Consider the following 18,986-nt stretch of genomic DNA (forward strand, 5'->3'; position numbering starts at 1 on the left):
TGGGACAGAAAAGTGGTAGGACTATGGAGAAAGGGATAGAGGCTTGGGGAGGAGCCAGGAGAAAGAAAGACAATGAGTTCCGAATTCAGGAACTCTCTAGTCACTTGGTTTGGCACAATTTCTAAGTGTTGCAGCATCCTGCAAGCTCAGGAAACATCCTGGGAAACATCCCATCCTTGGGTCCCCAGGGCCTCCAAGGTGGCATCTTTAGTAAAGGGGTTTCAAAATGCCAGTCCATGGAGGGTCACTGGTCAGAGACAAAAGTTCACTGAGTATGCCCTCACCTCCAAAAGAACAATGGTGAGTTGTTGTTGTTGTTGTTGTTTAATATAAAGCTGGATTTGATAAGTTTCAAAAGACTATCTTTTATTCTGAGTGTGTCCTTCCTGCTTTTCTACTAAGTAATGATTGTGACAGTAAACAGTAGGTTTTCTGTTTGTAATATACTTACTTGATAAGAAAGTAAATCTTCAAGGTTTGTAGTTGTTTTAATTTTATTGAACGATGAAATTTAAAAGTCTGAGAACGGGAGGTAAGAATGGTGAATAGGTACAAAAAATTAGAAAGTATAATAAGACCTACTATTTGATGGCACAATAGGGTGACTATAGTCAAGAATAACTCAATTGTACATTTTTAAATAACTTGAGTGTAATTGGATTATTTGTAACTTAAAGGATAAATGCTTGAGAGGATGGATACCCTCTTCTCCGTGATGTGCTCATTTCACATTGCATGCCTGTATCAAAATATCTCATGTCCCATAAATACATACACCTACTGTGTACCCACAAAATTGAAAAAATTGAAAAATAAATAAAAGTCTGAGAACTATTAACAAAGCGGTTAAGAACACAGAGTGTTCAGACAGACATGGAGACACCACTTATCTATTTATGAACTTCAGATAAGATTGCCAGATTTGAAAAACAAAAAACAAAAACAGGATGCCCAGTTAAAGTTGAATTTCAGATACATAATTATTTGGGGGTTAGTATACCCACACACACCCACACACACCACACACCACACACACACACCTACTTATTATCTAAAATTCAAATTATCTGAAAGCCCTTACTTGAGAAGATTGCCTTTTTCATTCCTAACTTACACTAAGCGTTTACTAAATTTTACTTCTTGTTTTTATTTTGTTTTTATAATACACAGTATCAAGCAAACTTGTTGTTTTTGAAACCCTGGCTGTGTCACTTATGACAAGCTGTATGACTTAACCTAGTCATTTTATTCCTGGGAGCCCAAAACAGGAATTATAAATGTTCTTTCATTGACTAGCTGAAATAGCTCCCCAAGGTTCGTTATTGTCGCTCCCCGCCCAAGCTCCGGTACACCAAAACTACACATCCCACAATCCTTGGCGGCGTCCCTTGGCCATTACCTCATTCCCTGGCCTCGTTCTCCCCAGTCCCGGCCTCTCCAGGGGTGTGGCAGCGGGGCTGTTCTCGCGACTTTTGCTTTACCCTTCTGCTGTGCTACTGCTGTCGCGAGACTTCCTGCTCATCTGCCGCTCCCTTTGCCGCCGCCTTAGCCCGGGACCCGAACCCAGCCTCTCCCCTATCCGAACACCGGCCCCGGCTCCTCCGAGGCAACGGTCCCCCAGCCCTGTCTCGCCGCCGCCATGGCGGACCCTAAATACGCCGACCTTCCCGGCATTGTGAGTACAAGGCCGGCCCCGGCTTCCCAGGACCGCGCCCCCGACCTCCCAAGGACCCCCAACAGAAACCAGCCCGCGACCCCTCCCGCCTGCAGCCCATCTTCCGCCCAAGGGCTCCCGCCGCTCGTTCTCTGACCGGCCGCAGCACCCCCCGAACTCTGCTGACCCGACTGGGCCGGGCCGCCGGACGGCTCACCAGGCCCCCTTTACGGCAGTCGCCGGTAGCTCGGCCCAGAAATCGACTCCGGGTACTGACCGCTTGTGCCCGGGTATTTCCACCATCCGTGTCAGCGCCGCCCATGCCCCCGCCAAATCTCTCCATAAGACCCCCACATCCCTAGCCCAGACACACACACTAGACCACTTAGCGATTACCTTCATCCTGACAAGGAAAAGGTTACCATGGCAGAACCCTCTTGTGCCAGATGGGGAGCTCTATCCTTGGGGGAACCTGTGCCCTCCCCCACCTCCCACTCCCATGATAATCCTGGCGTGTACCTTTTGTGCTGCCCTGCCTGCTTCTCAAGGTGCGGGTTGGGACACAGGACCTTGAGTACTAAGGTCCTGAGTCACTCTCAATCCTTGTGCTAGGGTAGTGGTGTACAGGGCCTAATTGGAGGATAGCCCTCACCTTCTTCGGCAGTAGTGATTGCCAAGGACCTGCCCGCTTCTAGATTTAGGGTAACATCGTTGCTATCACTTACACTCACCGTTTACTGTCAGGTCCCAGTTGTCTCCGCTGTCATCCCTACCCCTTGAGACATGGGAATTGACATACTGTTGACTCACGGGGCAGGTGGAGGAGAAAGGACAGAACCCTGGCATCACACCCTGCCTTCTCCGTTAGCTTATTTAAATGGAGGGGGTAAGGGGTGTTGCGATGCTGGATAGTGAGGTTGGGTGGTCACTGCTTCTACCTGCAGGCCAGGAATGAGCCAGATGTTTATGAAACCAGCGACCTGCCTGAGGATGATCAAGCGGAGTTTGATGCGGTAAGAATGTGTGCTGCCACAGATTCCTCCGAACTCTGGCCTTTCTCCCCTAGACAGGTCTTCCCTTTCTCTGGGGAACTACAGCAATAAGCGGGTATGCCAACCCCAGCCTGGGTGGTATATAGGTTGCAGGACTTGAAAAGACCTTGCTGGCTTGCAGCCACCAATGAGCAACGGCAGGAGGGAGAGTCATGTCAGTGGAATTACAGCTAACAACATCTGTTTGCAAAGCCCTGATCCTTGGACCTTTTAAATAAAATTGAAATATCTCAAAACAGATTTGGGGCTAGTGACTTAGGCCCCTGGGTTCTAACCCATGGAAATGAATCATGAAGCCTGGGCACTTGTAATAAACTGCTACCGAGAACTAGACTTTGAAATATAGAGAAATACTTTTAAAATATGAATACCCAGTATCCACTGGGCAAGGAATTAAGAAAGTGATTCCAAGATTTTAGAGTAAAACAAATTTGAGGAAGAATTTCATATCAGCAGAGGTGAGATTGTGGTTGCATTTTTAGATCGGAGAACTCTGAGGATGGAGTAATTAGGTGCAGACACATTTTAACTATGAGGGGAAACACTTAGCATGGTTTATTGAATGTGTTCATTCTGTGTTTTTTTTTTTTTTTTGTGCAATGCAGAGGAAGAAATGTCACTGCCCCCAATGAGCCCCAGACTAATGGGGAATTAGGATACATATAGGAAACGTATAGAAGGAAAAAAAACAACAAAATTGAGTGAATGGAAATCAACATAGTAAAAACTCTGTTTAAGTGCCAAGGGGTGTGTTTATAGGATGTGTTTTAGGTTCTATTATTTCTGAAGAGAGCTGCGCTGGGATCACATTGGTGATGTGAGTTCTCAGTAAAGGTGTGTCCAAGAGTCATTGCAATATGCAGGCTCAGTTTGCTTGTCTGTAAGTCCTGTGGCTATTGTCTGTGGGGCTCGTTAGTTCTGGGGAATGCTGACTGCTGGCTTACAATGTATGGCTTGGCGTACTCACTTATTTCTTACTTGACTCCCCCATGTGGAAGTGGTTCTTACATTGTGGGAAACACCTTCTCTGTCCCTTCTCCCAGTGGTGTGGTCCTTGTGGCTTCTGTATTTGCTGGCATGCCAATCTATCCCCCAAGCTTGAGTATCTTGGAGATAATGCAGATGATGATGTTGCTCAAGAACCTGGGTGTGCACCTGTCACTCCAAGAGGCATCTTATAGGAAGCTGCCTCTGTCCTCACAGAATAGGAGTGTATACAGTTGGTTCTCTGTGTTTATGGGCTCTAAACCCATGGATTCAACCAACCACGAATGGGAAATATTTTTTAAAAATAAAAAATAGGCCCGATGCAGTGGCTCATACCTATAATCCCAGCACTTTGGGAGGCTGAGGCAGGTGGATCATTTGAGGTCAGGAGTTCGAGACCACGTCTCTACTGAAAAATACAAAAATTAGCAAGGTGTGGTGGCGAACACTTACAGTCCCAGCTACTAGGGAGGCTGAGGCAGGAGAATTGCTTGAACCCGGGAGGGGGAGGTTGCAGTGAGCCGAGATTGTGCCACTGCACCCCAGCCTGGGCAACAGCAAGACTCTGTCTCAAAAAAAAACCATTACAACAATAAAAAGAATACAATGAGATCACTTGGACACAGGAAAGGAAGCATCACACACTGGGTCCTATTGTGGGGAGGGGGGAAGGGGAAGGGAAAGCATTAGGAGATATACCTAATGTAAATGATGAGTTAATGGGTGCAGCACACCAACATGGCACATGTATATATATATATGTAACAAACCTGCATGTTGTGCACATGTACCCTAGAACTTAAAGTATAAAAAAAAAAGAATACAAAATTTAAAAACACATTATAACAACTATTTACATAGCATTTACATTGTACTAGGTATTTTAAGTAATCTAGAGATGATTTAAAGTATACAAGAGGATATGTGTGGGCTATATGCAGATACTATGCCAATTTATACAGAAGATGTGAACATATGCAGATTTTAGTATCAAGGGAGGTCCTGCAACCAGTCTCCCACAGTTGCCAAGGGACAGCTGTATGCTGAGAACTTTACTGCACTACCACAGTTCAGACTATTCAACTTAGGCTTAGGCTTCTGCCCTTCATGGTGAGATAATGAATAGAACTCTTTCCTTTTGTCGCTGACTGTGATACAAACAGGTAGTTTCACAGTAATTCCCTTTCTAAACAAAAAAAAATATATTGTCATTCCTGTTTGAAGATACTGGGATATCTCTTAATAAAAAGGAGATGATACCCATTCCAGGTGTGGAAGAACCTGATTGTGCAGCTCTGAGTGGCTGTTTCTCCCCCAGAGCCTGAACAGCCTATTTTAGTAGCATCTAGTGGGGTGGCTGATGAGAGGATACCGTGAGTGTTCATTTCCTGTGGCATATTGCCCAGGGTGCCAGTATAGAAGTGCATATGAGCTGAATGGCAAATAGAAGAAGAGTCGAATTGTTTCTGTCACCTAAGGCTCAGCTAAGTGACTCTCTGTCACTAGGGAGGAATGGGGTGGGCAGACCTTCAGCCGCTTCAGGAGCCCTAAGAGCCAAGATGTTTCCTGATGTCAGCTAATGTCTCTGGCCCCAGCATGTCCCTATGGGGCTTGCAGCTTTCGGGAAGTCAGCTGAGTAATGGCTCTGCCGCTGCTTTTAATACTGACGTAAATATGCAATTTGAGGAGCAGTGAATTGTATGCTTAGATAATCTAGAAATGTCATGTCCATGAGGCCTGAGATCTCACCAGCAGCCTGTTTCCTGCCTACCTGCCCAAGACCTAGTATGAGTGACAGTGCACATGACCTGTCTTGTGGCTGAACCATGAGATTTTCAGTCACCTTCTTTTTATTGTGTATTTTTTTGAGACGGAGTCTCGCTCTGTCGCCAGGGTGGAATGCGGTGGTGTGATCTTGGCTCACTGCAAGCTCCACCTCCCGGGTTCACGCCATTCTCCTGCTTCAGCCTCCCGAGTAGCTGGGACTACAGATGCCCACCACCATGCCTGGCTAATTTTTTTGTATTTTTAGTAGAGATGGGGTTTCACTGTGTTAGCCAGGATGGTCTCGATCTGCTGACCTCGTGATCCGCCTGCATTGGCCTCCCAAAGTGCTGGGATTACAGGCGTAAGCCACCGTGTCCAGCCTCAGTCACTTTCTTAACCCCTGACAACAGCATTCTCTGCCTTAATCTTCAGATTATTTTCAACTTTAATTTTCTCAGTTTTTTTTTTTTTTTTTTTGAGACGGAGTCTCACGCTGTTGCCCAGGCTGGAGTGCAGTGGCGCTATCTCGGCTCACTGCAAGCTCCGCCTCCTGGGTTCACGCCATTCTCCTGCCTCAGCCTCCTGAGTAGCTAGGACTACAGGCGCCCGCCACCGCGCCCGGCTAATTTTTTGTATTTTTAGTAGAGACGGGGTTTCACTGTGGTCTCGATCTCCTGACCTTGTGATCCGCCCTCCTCGGCCTCCCAAAGTGCTGGGATTACAGGCTTGAGCCACCGCGCCCGGCCTAATTTTCTCAGTTTTTAAAGTAGGTCACAGGGAACAGAGGATTCAAGGCTAAGTAGTGAAAAATCTGCCTCCCACCCCTGCCTACCACCACTCAGTTCTCTTCCCTAGAGACAACCAATATGGACAGCCTCTTGTGGAACCTTTCAGGGGGTCTCCAGATTTCTTTCTATTTTTTGAGACAGAGTCTCACTATTTCCCCCAGGCCAGAGGGCAGTGGCACAATCTTGGCTCACTGCAACCTTTGCCTCCCCAGTTCAAGCAATTCTCCTGCCTCAGCCTCCCGAGTAGCTGGAATTACAGGCATGCGCCACCACATCTGGCTAACTTTTTGTATTTTTAGTAGAGATGGGATTTCACCATGTTGGCCATGCTGGTTTCAAACTCCTGGCCTCAAGTGATCCAGCCATTTTGGCCTCCCAAAGTGCTGGGATTACAGGCGTAAGCTACCATGCCAGCCAGGTCTCCAGATTTCTGTCTAAAGGAATAGTCAAGTTGTGTCGACCCCACTGCTCCATAACTTTCTTCCTCAGATTCCTCCACTGTGGAAGAAATTGGGCTACTGAAGGAAAAATGTCCTTAGACATCCCTTAAAGATTTAAATTTCTAATTTAACTTAAACATAAACATTTTCCGATTCCCATAGTGGGGAGGATGGGGGAGGAAAGCATAAAAGATTTAAAGTTTGCTACAGATGATCCTGAATTTTTTTTTTTTTTTTTTTTTTTTTTGAGATGGAATTTCACTCTTTTTGCCCAGGCTGGAGTGCAATGGTGTGATCTTGGCTCACTGCAACCTCCACCTCCCGAGTTCAAGAGATTCTCCTGCCTCAGCCTCCCGAGTAGCTGGAATTACAGGTGTCCATCACCATACCCGGCTATTTTTTTGTGTTTTTAGTAGAGACAGGGTTTCACCATGTTGGCTGACTGGTCTTGAACCCCTGACCTCAGGTGATCCACCCACCTCGGCCTCCCAGAGTGCTGGAATTGGAATTACAAGCGTGAGCCAACTGTGCCTGGCCAATCCTGATTTTTCTACTATCCCTTTAAAACAATTTTATCAGGAAGTAAAATCTTCTAGAACAGGAATGGACCAGGAAAGGGCGCAGGCTGTAGCCCTTTCCTCCTCAATCTGAGAAGATCTCTTTGCACTTCAGACACTGCCAGGTTAATTGGGGCAATAGGCTTGCTTGGAGATTTTTCTTAAAATGTTTGGAAAACTAATTCCCAAATAGAATTCCACCCACACACACCCCCACCCTAACCCCCGGGCCCACCGCCTGCCTTGGGTCGGTAAGGCTTTCTGCTAATGGCTTTTGAACTGCTGCAATAAGGGAAGTAAATTAAGAAAAATCTCATTAGAAACAATTTAGCTTCTCTCTTTATGGCGTAACTACCCCCAGTAAAAGGGGAAAAAATGACCTAGCCATAGTTTGAGGTGGCCCTGGCAGAGGCTTCATTTCTCCAAAAGGTAGATATTACTGGACACTCCTGAGATGAGAAACAGTAGGTCTCTTCCTTACAGTTTAGAAGATCCTGGAGTATGCTTGATTGTGTTCATTGACTGTTGGCACACTTGAACTTACCTGAGTTTTTCCTAATGCTTCCCCCATCCTCCCTCCTCACCACCTTGCCTGGACACTAGTTTGCACAAGTAAGACCATTCAATGCTTCTTCTCTGCATGTTTTTTTCATCTGCCATCTCGCATGCAATGCTCTGCCACTGTGCTATTGTTGTAGCTAATCGTTTTAAATTCCAGTGAGTCCCTGGCTGGGTCATTGAGGGTCCTGATGGCCTTATGTTTAAAGATCATTAATCAAGGGTTAGAAACAGCTATGATCCATGAATCATTGTCTCTTCCCCTTGTGAGGTCTGCAGAGTAAAACTGTCCAATGGAGGATGGGATAGAAGCATGGAGGCTATAAATGCTTTTGAACATGAGGCATTTAGGGGCTGGAGTTAGAAGAGAGTTGCCTTTCTCCTCCTCAGACTAAGATCAAATGAAGATATTTTTTATGGAACGACTTTCAGCTATTCTAGACAAGGATAGAGAACAAAAGGGATGACAGCCACAGTCCTCAGTTCTTGGCTGTATGTGGATTATCTCTGGGAAAAACTCATTTTAATGTTCCCCTATGCTAGGTCTTCAGAGAAATGTAAATGGGATCAGAAGGAGGTTTATATGCAATTGTAAGATAATAACTTGGATTATTTGTGCTTTTGTGAGTCTTTCTGTTTCTGCACCCCTCCTTTCGCAATGGATGGATGGATGGTCAGCAATATATTGATCCATCCCGGACAGTTTTACTCTACAGCTCTGTCCATCTTCCTTGTCATCATGATTTTGAAGTACCCTGGCTGCAGTGTTGGTGTATAGCCTGAATAGGCTCAGAGAATAGCAGTGGCCACTTTCCCTGTCTGATTTAGAACCTCAGATCTTGCCCTCTGAGGCATAGCCACTTAGCCAAACAGCCCTGGGGGGTCTGGGAGTCTGTTAGTGAAAGAGACTGGGAGTCACATACTAGGTAAGCTGGCACCCGGGGTCAGGGCACTTGAAATCTTCCAATCAAGGTGACTAGTACTACTGCAGGTTATGCAGGAATCATGCCTAAAATCTCATCATCCTTCAACCCACCCATAGGACAGACCTGGAGGTGGTATATACTATCTGCAAACTAATATACCACTTTTCCTTTTCTTTGATTTTCTGTCCTCTCTATTCTGCCCAGTCCACTTGGTTTGAACTTGAGCTTATGGCCCATTGTCTTCTCTTTCTCCTTGAGTTTCTCCCAAGCTGGTTTTAGCTTGGTGGGACAAATCAGAGAAAGGTATAGTGTGTGTACTTCTCCTTTGTGTTTGCATGTGTGCAGCAATGGGTGCTTATGCCCACTCTATGCAGAGACATCCCAGCCTCGACCACAGGACAGGACCTGGAGCCACCTCTAACCTGAACTGAAAGAGTAATCTTTTTTTTTTTTTTGAGACAGAGTCTCACTCTGTTGCCCAGGCTGGAGTGCAGTGGCTTGATCTCGGCTCACTACAACCTCCGCCTCCTGGGTTCAACTGCAACCTCCACCTCCCGGGTTCACATGATTCTCCTGTCTTAGCCTCTCGAGTAGCTGGGATTATAGGCGCCCACCACCACACCTGGCTAATTTTGTATTTTTAGTAGAGATGGGGTTTCACCACGGTGGCCAGGCTGGTCTCAAACTCCTGACCTCAAGTGATCCACCCGCCTCGCCCTCCCAAAGTGCTGGGATTACAGACGTGAAACACTGTGCCTGGTGGAAAGAGGAATCTTGGCTGGGACCCTAGCATCATCTAGGGAACGGAGAGGTTATGGGTCAGAGGTATCTGGATGAAATACTGGTGAAAGGAAGCACTTGTTTTTAATCCCACCATGTTTTTTCACATGCACACACCATCCTCAACCTTCCACACTTCCATCTGCCCATCAGCAGAGCTCCTGGAAAGGCAGGGCATACCACTGGATATCCCCTCCTGGCAGTTCTAAACCAGCCTTGCCTCGAAGTGGGAGCCTTATCTATGTTGCCCAAACTCAAATAAGGCCTCTTGGAAATACTCTCACCCTTCCCCCTTGTCTACCCTCCAACCCCTGTGAATCTTGTGAACAGAGGGTTGAAGAAACATGTTCTGCACATGCGCTGGTAGCTGTGAATCTTAGTGTCCCCTGGACCCATCATGGCAGAATTGCTCTGGATCCCTCGGAGCTGCGGAGTGAGTTATCAACCACTCAAGGTGGAGGCAAATGTGCCAGGCTGCGTGAGGGACCAGGAGCAGCCCTGCCTCTTCCCTTGCAGGAGGAAATGAGAATGGATCTATACTTAGGTACTTCATCATTCCTTAAACTCACCATCTGTACCTGACATATTTTGTTCTGTCTCACCTAAAGTCTTATCAGACTTCCTACCTGATCGCTCTCATTGCGACTGATTCTGCCATCCAAATGTCTGATTTTTCACAGCTAGAGAAACCAAGAGATAGGAAGACAAGGGCCATGAACTAAGAAGGGGAACTCCTCTCCTGAGAATCATTGACCCTCTATCAGCTACAAGTCCTAAGAATCTCTTTAACTTCTGCTTCATCTTCTGCCATTTCTAATAGCTTCCCCGCCACCTTAGCCTTCTCTCCCCAGTTTCCTATTCCATGCCACTGGCTTGTAACATCTAACTCCTAGTTTTCAGATGATCCTAAACTGCTGCTGTTAATGGCAACGCTTCATGACATCCTCACCACCAGAGGGAAAAGGGTCTCATGCTGTTCTTTCTCTTGGGGTATATGGTGACCCCAGCTGAAATTTCTTGGCCCCTAAATTTCACTAGGCTCCCCTGGGGCCCTGTGGTGCAGTGTGTTTGAAGACTGTCATGTAGTGCATGTGACAATTTGCTAATAACAATTTTGTCTTTTTTTTCCCTCCCTCATCCCCATTCCCCCACTCCCTTTCCTTTTAACTCTTTTGATTTTCTCACCTCTGGGGAAACCACAAGGAGCTGGTAAGAAGCCTGACCTTTCATCTGCTTTTTAACGGGGTGTGCTATGATGAGCAGTTGTTTCTCTGTCCTTTAGATTCTACTAAATCTTTCGTTCCTCTATTCAGTCCCACACACAGCCTTTTCCTATCTCACAAGTCACTGTAATTGTACTGCCCCCAATTCATGCCCCAGATCTTCAAGATACTGCTGGAGTAGGTGCTACTGGAGGACTAGAGTGTGCCCCCAGGCCACAGCCTTGGAGAGGCTCCAGAGGATGCCAGCGCCAGGTAGCCCAACTGGCCCAGGACACTCTCCCACAGCAGGAATGAAAATGCTGTCTGTCCCTGTGACTGTCCAGAACCTCTGAGACTCACCGTCTGTGTGTTGACCCTCTTTTACTCCCTGCTTTCGCTACTTAGGAACATAAATAAGAAAGTAGGCTCCCATCTGCATAGTGCCCGCCCATAATAAGGGCTTAACAAATGGTAGCTATGATTAATTTTTTTCCTGGGTCTGTAGGTTATGCCTCCCATTCCTCTTTTTTAAGAGGATTAAACAAAAGAGGATGGGTGGGATTGGCCTGGATTGGGGCTTTCACAGGGAGAAGTGGCATGTTCCTGAGTATGAACTTCAGAGAAGATGGTTGTCTATCCTTAGCCTGAGCTCTTCTCAGTTGATAAGAGGCCAGAGACCACACAGTTATTAGATGGGTGGGTGTTCTGGCCGTAACATTTCAGAACAGGTTAAAGAGATAATCATTTGGGACTCAAATGTCTCTTCCCCTGGGCACTGGCATATGGGACATTGAGTCCTTTTTTTTCCTTTGATCTATAGCTTGTGCCCCTTTGCCCAGTAATTCCCTGAGGAAGAGGTAAAGATCAAAGTTGATAATTTGTCCTTTCCCCCTTCTTCCCTTATTTTTAAAGCTGCCACCCACACAGATTCCTGCTCTGACTAATAGAGCAGAAATGAAGGAAGGAGCTTCCTTCTATCTGCTTTTCTTTCTCAATGATGTCCCACCATGTCCCCCTCACACCCTCTCCCCACATACCTACACAGAGGCAGAGGTTCTCAGTCCTGGCTGTAGGTTAGAATCACCTGGACATCTGGCCCTACCCCAGATTAGAATCTCTAGAAGTGGGCCCAGGCCTTTTTCTTTTTTTTTTTTCTTTTCTCTCTCTTTTTCTTTTTTTTTTTTTTTTTTTGAGACAGGGTCTCACTCTGTTGCCCAGGCTGGAGTGCAGTGGCATGATCTCTGCTTACTGCAACCTCCACCTGCCAGGCTTAAGTGACCCTTCCACCTCAGCCTCCTGAGTAGCTGGGTCCACAGGCATGTGCCACAATACCCAGCTATTTTATATTTTTTATAGAGATGGGATTTCCCTCTGTTGCCCAGGCTGGTCTTGAACTCCTGAGATCCACCCGCCTTGGCCGAACTTTGGGAAGCCAAGGCGGGTGGATCACTTGGACCCGAATTCCAAATGATCCACCCGCCTCGGCCTCCCAAAGTGCTGGGACTACAGACAGGCTTGAGCCGCCATTGCCTGGCTGTCTCTTAAAAAAAAAAAAAATTTCTAAGTGATTCTAACATGCAGCCTGGGGTGAGAACCATTGTTCTAGGTGAAAGAAGGAAGGTTCATTTTGCCTTCCTCTTGTAGATGGTGGAAATGTCATCCCCAACAGAAAAGGACTCCTGGGTCTCCCTTCTACTTCCATCAGTACTCTGTTGGGAGCTGTCAGGCTTCTGACAATTGAAAAAGGGACATGCAGTCAGGAGTGCTTGGTGCAGTCTTGCTGTTGTCACTGGAATCTGAACAGCATGTAGATACCTAGTAAGGAGGGAACCTCTCTGCTTCAGTTTCTAGGGTGAAGTCTCTTTTACCACCTACTGTGTCCCCTGTTTTTGGAAGAACTTCAGTGCTGAAAGCACGGCAGAGGAGTCAGGGAGAAAAATCAGGTGCTGCAGCATCTCTGAAGAGATGCTGGGCTGTCTCCATTTCAAAGCTTACATGTGGCTCTTGCCCACGGATACTCTTGGCAAGCAGATATTGCCTATGTTAGTTGCTTCTGAGATGTCCCATAAAGATAATCCAGTAAGCCCTTGCCCCTTCTCCCTATCCCTGAATTTGCTGGCCTCATGGCAGCCTGGAAATCAGGCTTCTGGTCAGGCCCTCTGTTGGCCTTCTTTTTGTACTAAGAGCTGTGTCTTACCTTCAGCAGGTTTAAAGTCCTAACATTCACACTCAGGGTTAGTGGCTTGATTATCTGCCTTCCCTCCTCTTTCCTTCTAGCAAGGATAGGAGGTTAGCATTAAAATGAACTTGCTCAGCGGGCAAGGAGATTTACTTTTGGGAGGGGGAGGTTAAAAGAGGTCAGGTTGGTTTCTTGCCTTGAGTGCATGGTGTGTGCCAGACAACTGGGAGGGGTAGGGTTGGGGGATGGGAAGGCTTATGTACAGAGAGGGTGGGGAGGTTATTCTCCCTCTGTTCCCAGTTGAATGAGGGTGTTAATATTTATACAACTGAGGCTCCAAATTTACCAGGAAGCTTCAGTTTCCTAGGTTGAGCCTGGGTATGCACCTTGGAATAGAGCCACCCTTCTTTCCCCTTGGACAAGTAGGGCCCAGTCACCTAATGGTTTGGGGATTTTGTGGGATAGAGTAAGTTCTAGAGTGGGAATGAGTCTGTCTGTGTCCTAAACTCCCTGTTCTTGCAGGAGGAGCTGACAAGCACAAGTGTGGAACACATCATTGTCAATCCTAATGCTGCCTATGACAAGTTCAAGGACAAGAGAGTGGGGACAAAGGGACTTGGTGAGACTGGACTGGAAGTTGGGTGGGGGGAAGACTGGAGGGTAAGCATGAGAAGTGGTTTCCTGTCCTAAGGTCTTAGTGACTTGTGCTCGGGGGAAAGGGTCCCTCATGGAGATCTTTTATGGAAGCCTGGACAGTCACCTAAGACCACGACTGCCTTGGGCCTAGATCAGGTCTTCAGTTCCATCTTCTTTTCTTGGCAGATTTCTCAGATCGTATTGGAAAAACCAAGAGGACAGGATATGAATCTGGAGAATATGAGATGGTTTGTTGTGTGTGTGTGTTGATGGGAATGGTGTAGTGACCCTATCTAGCAGACATGTAGTAGGGAGATCAAGGGATACAGGTGGGATTCTGTTTCTCCTCTGTTCCTGAGGAAGCAGCAGGATGCAGCCAGGGAACCTCTGCCCCACTGCTGTTTGTTCTGGAGAGCCTCCAGCCCTCTGGCTATCCTCAGTTCTCTGGTACTAGGGTGTTGTGGATTCTCAATTGGATATGATACCTTTATGACTTAGGCCCAGGGTGTGGATGAATTCTTGAGGCTCCCTATAATGAGATGTATAACATTACCCTCTGTGCTTGCTCTCTAGCTTGGAGAGGGTCTGGGAGTGAAGGAGACACCCCAGCAAAAGTACCAGCGCCTACTGCATGAGGTCCAAGAGCTGACAACTGAAGTTGAAAAAATCAAGGTAACTACAAACTCTCTTCTCCCCTCTCTGTTGTGACTTACACAGTAGAGGAAGACCTCAAGCAAGAAGAGAAAGATTCCCTGCCTGGCCGGGCACGGTGGTCACGCCTGTAATCCTGCCACTTTGGGAGGCCAAGGCGGGCAGATCACCTGAGGTCAGGAGTTCAAGACCAGCCAGGCCAACATGATGAAACCCCATCTGTACTAAAAAATACAAAAAATTAGCCAGGCGTGGCGGCACACGCCTGTAGTCCCAGCTACTCGGGAGGCTAAGGCAGGAGAATTGCTTGAACTCAGGAGGCGGAGGTTTCAGTGAGCTGAGATCATGCCACTGCACTCCAACCTGGGCGACAGAGTAATACTCCCATCTCGAAAAACAAAAGAAAGATAGAAAGATTCCTTAAGCTCATTGATAAAGGGGCTAAGGTTTCCAGAGTTTAGAAATATGCATCCATCTGTATGCAGTGCAGCATACAGGTGGGCAGTCTGTCACGCTAAAAACCATCCCAGTGACCTCCAGCTACAACTTTACAGGTGTAAAGGGCTTGACCTGTTTTTTTGCTTTTTGATTCATTCTTGCCATCCCCCGATTCTACCTTTTTTCACACTAGACGACAGTGAAGGAGTCAGCCACAGAGGAGAAGCTGACCCCTGTGGTGCTGGCTAAACAGCTGGCAGCCCTGAAGCAGCAGCTGGTTGCTTCCCACCTGGAGAAGCTGCTGGGACCAGATGCTGCAATCAACCTTACCGACCCTGATGGCGCCCTGGCTAAGTGGGTACCTTACTTTGTTGAAAAATCATTGCTGATTGGGGTTGTGGATGGATTCAGCCAGCTACTGACAGGGGTGCTAAGTGGCAGAGAAGTGGCCTAGATGTTTCTTAATGCTGATTATGAGCCAAAAGTGAGGGAGAGTGACTGACCCTCCTCCTTCCAGTCATGATATTATTACTCGGTCTCCTAACTAGGCGCCTACTGCTGCAGCTGGAAGCAACGAAGAACAGCAAAGGTGGCTCAGGGGGAAAAACCACTGGGATCCCCCCAGATAGCAGCCTTGTCACTTATGAACTACACTCTCGGCCTGAGCAGGACAAGTTCTCTCAAGCTGCCAAAGTAAGTGTGGATACAGCGTTGGTTGGGAAGCCAAGGGGAGACGTGGCCCTAGAGATTTTCCTGTCTCTCTCCAAGGAGAGAGTGCTGGGAAGGCTTCTGATTCCTCTGATTCCTCTTGATTCCTCTTCTGATTCCCCATTCTGTATGTTTCTTTCTTTTCTTTCTTTCTTTTTTTTTTTTTTCCCGAGACACAGTCTTGCTCTGTTGCCCAGACTGGTGTGCAGTGGTGCTATCTCAGCTCACTGCATGCTCTGCCTCCGGGGTTCACACCATTCTCCTGCCTCAGCCTCCCGAGTAGCTGGGACTACAGGCGCCCACCACCACGCTGGGTTAATTTTTTGTATTTTTAGTGGAGATGGGGTTTCACCGTGTTAGCCAGAATGGTCTCCATCTCCTGACCTCATGATCTGCCCACCTCGGCCTCCCAAAGTGGGGGGATTACAGGCGTGAGCGGCTTTACCTGGCCTCATTCTCTATGTTTCCCTTGCCCATCTACCTTCGGTTAAGATTTTAAGATTGTGGCTAGGTATGTGTTCCAGGGAAAGGAGTTCCTTGGGGTGGCAAGTGGCATGCAGAGTAGAACAGGATCGTATTCCTCCCACTGCAGCAGCAGGGAAGCAGACGGCAAATCTCACCTCCTTCCTCCCACTAGGTCGCAGAACTTGAAAAGCGCCTGACAGAGCTGGAGGCAGCTGTACGTTGTGATCAGGATGCTCAGGTCAGGTGTTCTCCTGTACATAATCTGAGCCTTAGATCCTGCAACTCTAGGCCTTAAGGTCTACGACATTCCACATAAGCCTGGGAGGAGTCATCAAAGGGCTTCAGTTACAGGGATCAGCTAGTGGGTTCCCAGCTAGAACCAGGAAAGATGGGAGAAGATGATAATCATGGAGATACAAGGACCACTGACTTCTTCCCTCCCTTTCCCACCAGAATCCCCTTTCTGCAGGTCTACAGGGAGCCTGTCTCATGGTGAGTTTGGAAGAAACTGGAGTGTTTGGATTACAGAGGGGATAATTGGTTTTGGGTTTGCTTTGAGGATTATTTTTGAGTTTGTAGCTATGTATTAATTTAGTGGAATATGGGAGGCCTCTTCCTAGTCTGATCCTTTCCTCTTCATGATGCTTGTCCCAACTCTCATCCCCAGGAGACTGTAGAGCTGTTGCAAGCAAAGGTGAGCGCCCTGGACCTTGCAGTTTTGGATCAAGTAGAGGCTCGGCTACAGGTATTAAATGGAGGGAAAATTAAATTATGGATAGCTTGGGACTTTGGAAGCCCTGGATGCCCTATCAACCTTAAAATCTGTGTTTTCAGAGTGTCCTGGGGAAGGTGAACGAGATTGCCAAGCATAAAGCCTCTGTGGAAGATGCAGATACACAAAGCAAGGTCAGGAAGACACCTTTCCCATCTCCTTTCCACTCCCTCAGGTTCTCCGAGTGGCAGTGTCAAAGCATGAGAACACACTGACTCCTCAGGTCCCCATCTTCATAAGCTCTTATCAGCTGGCAATGTCAGGGCAGTGCTTCCCTCTGCCCACTTGATCCTTTTCCCCACTATGGTGAAGTAGCAGCCTGTGCTTACTGACCTGGCTGCCTCAGTCATCCCCTGTGGGCCCTATTGTGTCCCTTCAGGTGCACCAGCTATATGAAACTATACAGCGCTGGAGCCCCATTGCCTCCACCCTCCCTGAGCTGGTGCAGAGACTTGTCACCATCAAGCAGCTGCACGAGCAAGGTGGGAGGCCAGCTGCGAGGAGTGCTAAGAGAAGTTGAAAAATGGGCAACTTTTGGTCCCCTCCTTCGTCTTGGATTCTAGTCTCAACCATACTTTTCTTACTTTTGTAGCCATGCAGTTTGGTCAGCTCCTGACACACTTGGATACCACCCAGCAGATGATTGCTAATTCCCTGAAGGACAATACCACCCTCTTGACCCAGGTGTGTGCCCCTTTGTTGATCTGCCTCCTTTTTCTAGCATGTACAAACTAGGTTCTCTAGTGTTATAGGGTTCTGCTGTAGCCTATTTTGTAGCATGGTGGTGTGGCAGGGGGTTGGTCTGGAGTCTCCATCCTGTTTTCAATGTGAAGGCCCTTCGACAACTTATTTAACCTATGAACCTCCATCTTTCCATTTGGGAAATTATACCTCCCTCAGAGTTATGTAGATGAGGTGAAATAATATAGGCAAATTGTTAGGGACTAGTGAACATGTTTTCTTATAAAACCCCACTCTTTCCCTCTGTCGTCTCAGCTTTACTCTCCCTGATAAGCACAGTACACTGGAAGGAATCTGGGCTTTGAAGTTAGAAGTCAGGCCCTAATCTGGTTCTGTTGCTTCCTTTCTGACCCTGGACAATGAGCCTCACCTAGTTCCTTCATTCTTTTAGTAATGCCTGGCACACAGCAAGTCCACAATTTCTTTTTATTATTTTATTTTTTATTTTTAAGATAAGAGTTTCGCTCTGTTGCCCAGGCTGGAGGATTTCAGCTCACTGCAGCCTCCACCTCCCAGGCTCAAGCGATTCTCCTGACTCAGCCTATTGAGTAGCTGGGATTACAGGCACACGCCACCACACCTAATTTTTGTTTTTTTTTAGTAGAGATGGGGTTTCACCATGTTGTCCAGGGTGGTCTCAAACTCCTGACCTCAAGTGATCCACCCGCCTCGGCCTCCCAAAGTGCTGGGATTACAGGTGTGAGCCACCGCACCTGGCCACAAGTCCACAATTTCTGTTGGAGGCATTATTCTCAGTGCTGGAAGGAGCATTAAAGTCGAGAGACCAGCATCAATCACAGGATCACTGAGATAAATGAAAAAATATATAAGGACTTAGAATAACATCCTCTTCCTCCAGAGCAGTTTTCTAACATTTTGAACTAGTGAAACGCTCATTTCAACAAAATCTTATTTAGCTCTCATTGCATAAAACATTTTAAAAAACTGTTCTGGTTGAAGTCAGGATGGGAATTCTCAAGAGTCCTGCCTGCTTGGCACACCTAGAGCTTGGTCTGTGGTACTCTTAAGGGTAGCTTGAAAATTGGTGCTATAAACATCCCCCCTCTGTGGCCCACAAACTGCTTCCATTTCTTGTCTTCTCTCAGAGAATTCCTTCAGGTCCTCATCCAGTTAAGCATCTGGACCTGACAAAGAGTAAAACCTCTCTACCACTTTGTAGGTGCAGACAACCATGCGTGAAAACCTGGCCACAGTTGAGGGGAACTTTGCCAGCATTGATGAACGGATGAAGAAGCTGGGAAAGTGAGCACATTTGGGAGCTGGAGAACAGGGGTAATCCCTACCCCTGTGAACTGTTAACAGCTTACATAGGGTTTCCCCTTTACTGTAACTCTAGCATCCCCATCCCATTTGACACTGGGGGCAAGGGTTCTTCTTGCATGTGGGGTTTACACCCCTCCCCTGATGAATAGAGTGGTAGCTAGGGGTTGGTTATTAGGAGGTGGTCTCCCCTCAGGCCTGGGGGATAAGGACGTGGGCCCAGTCACATGCCAGCTCATGTCCAATATTGCTTTGCCTGGTGTGGGGAAGGATTGGGTCTTGTCCTCCAACACAGCTTCTGTGGCTGACTCTAATACTGTACAACTCTTTCTGACCATTAAATGCTGTTGTACTCTGTGTGGCCTCTGCTGTGTTTCCTGGGGAGGAAGCAGCACTAGGACATA

At 47.2% G+C, this 18,986-nt stretch overlaps 1 protein-coding gene across 3 annotated transcripts; it reads left to right on the forward strand.

The window, feature by feature from the left end:
• The first annotated feature begins 1,496 nt into the window (after positions 1–1,496).
• Positions 1,497–18,939, forward strand: LOC105474098 (dynactin subunit 2). 3 transcript variants are annotated; one of them, XM_011728448.3, is made up of 14 exons: positions 1,497–1,675; positions 2,599–2,667; positions 13,413–13,509; positions 13,713–13,774; positions 14,100–14,198; positions 14,809–14,969; positions 15,164–15,308; positions 15,961–16,026; positions 16,242–16,280; positions 16,456–16,533; positions 16,623–16,694; positions 16,940–17,042; positions 17,153–17,244; positions 18,482–18,939. In XM_011728448.3, exons 1-14 carry the CDS (start codon positions 1,640–1,642, stop codon positions 18,566–18,568), a joined length of 1,206 nt encoding a protein of 401 aa, XP_011726750.1. In that variant the 5' UTR covers positions 1,497–1,639; the 3' UTR covers positions 18,569–18,939. The 3 variants fall into 3 exon arrangements, with proteins under 3 accessions (XP_011726750.1, XP_070927663.1, XP_011726747.1); XM_071071562.1 differs by lacking the exons at positions 1,497–1,675; positions 2,599–2,667 and adding an exon at positions 9,483–10,718; XM_011728445.3 differs by lacking the exons at positions 1,497–1,675; positions 2,599–2,667 and adding an exon at positions 12,608–12,790.
• Positions 18,940–18,986: the final 47 nt, after the last annotated feature.

The sequence above is a fragment of the Macaca nemestrina genome, chromosome 10, assembly GCF_043159975.1.
Source record: "Macaca nemestrina isolate mMacNem1 chromosome 10, mMacNem.hap1, whole genome shotgun sequence".
Classification (NCBI taxonomy): domain Eukaryota; kingdom Metazoa; phylum Chordata; class Mammalia; order Primates; family Cercopithecidae; genus Macaca; species Macaca nemestrina.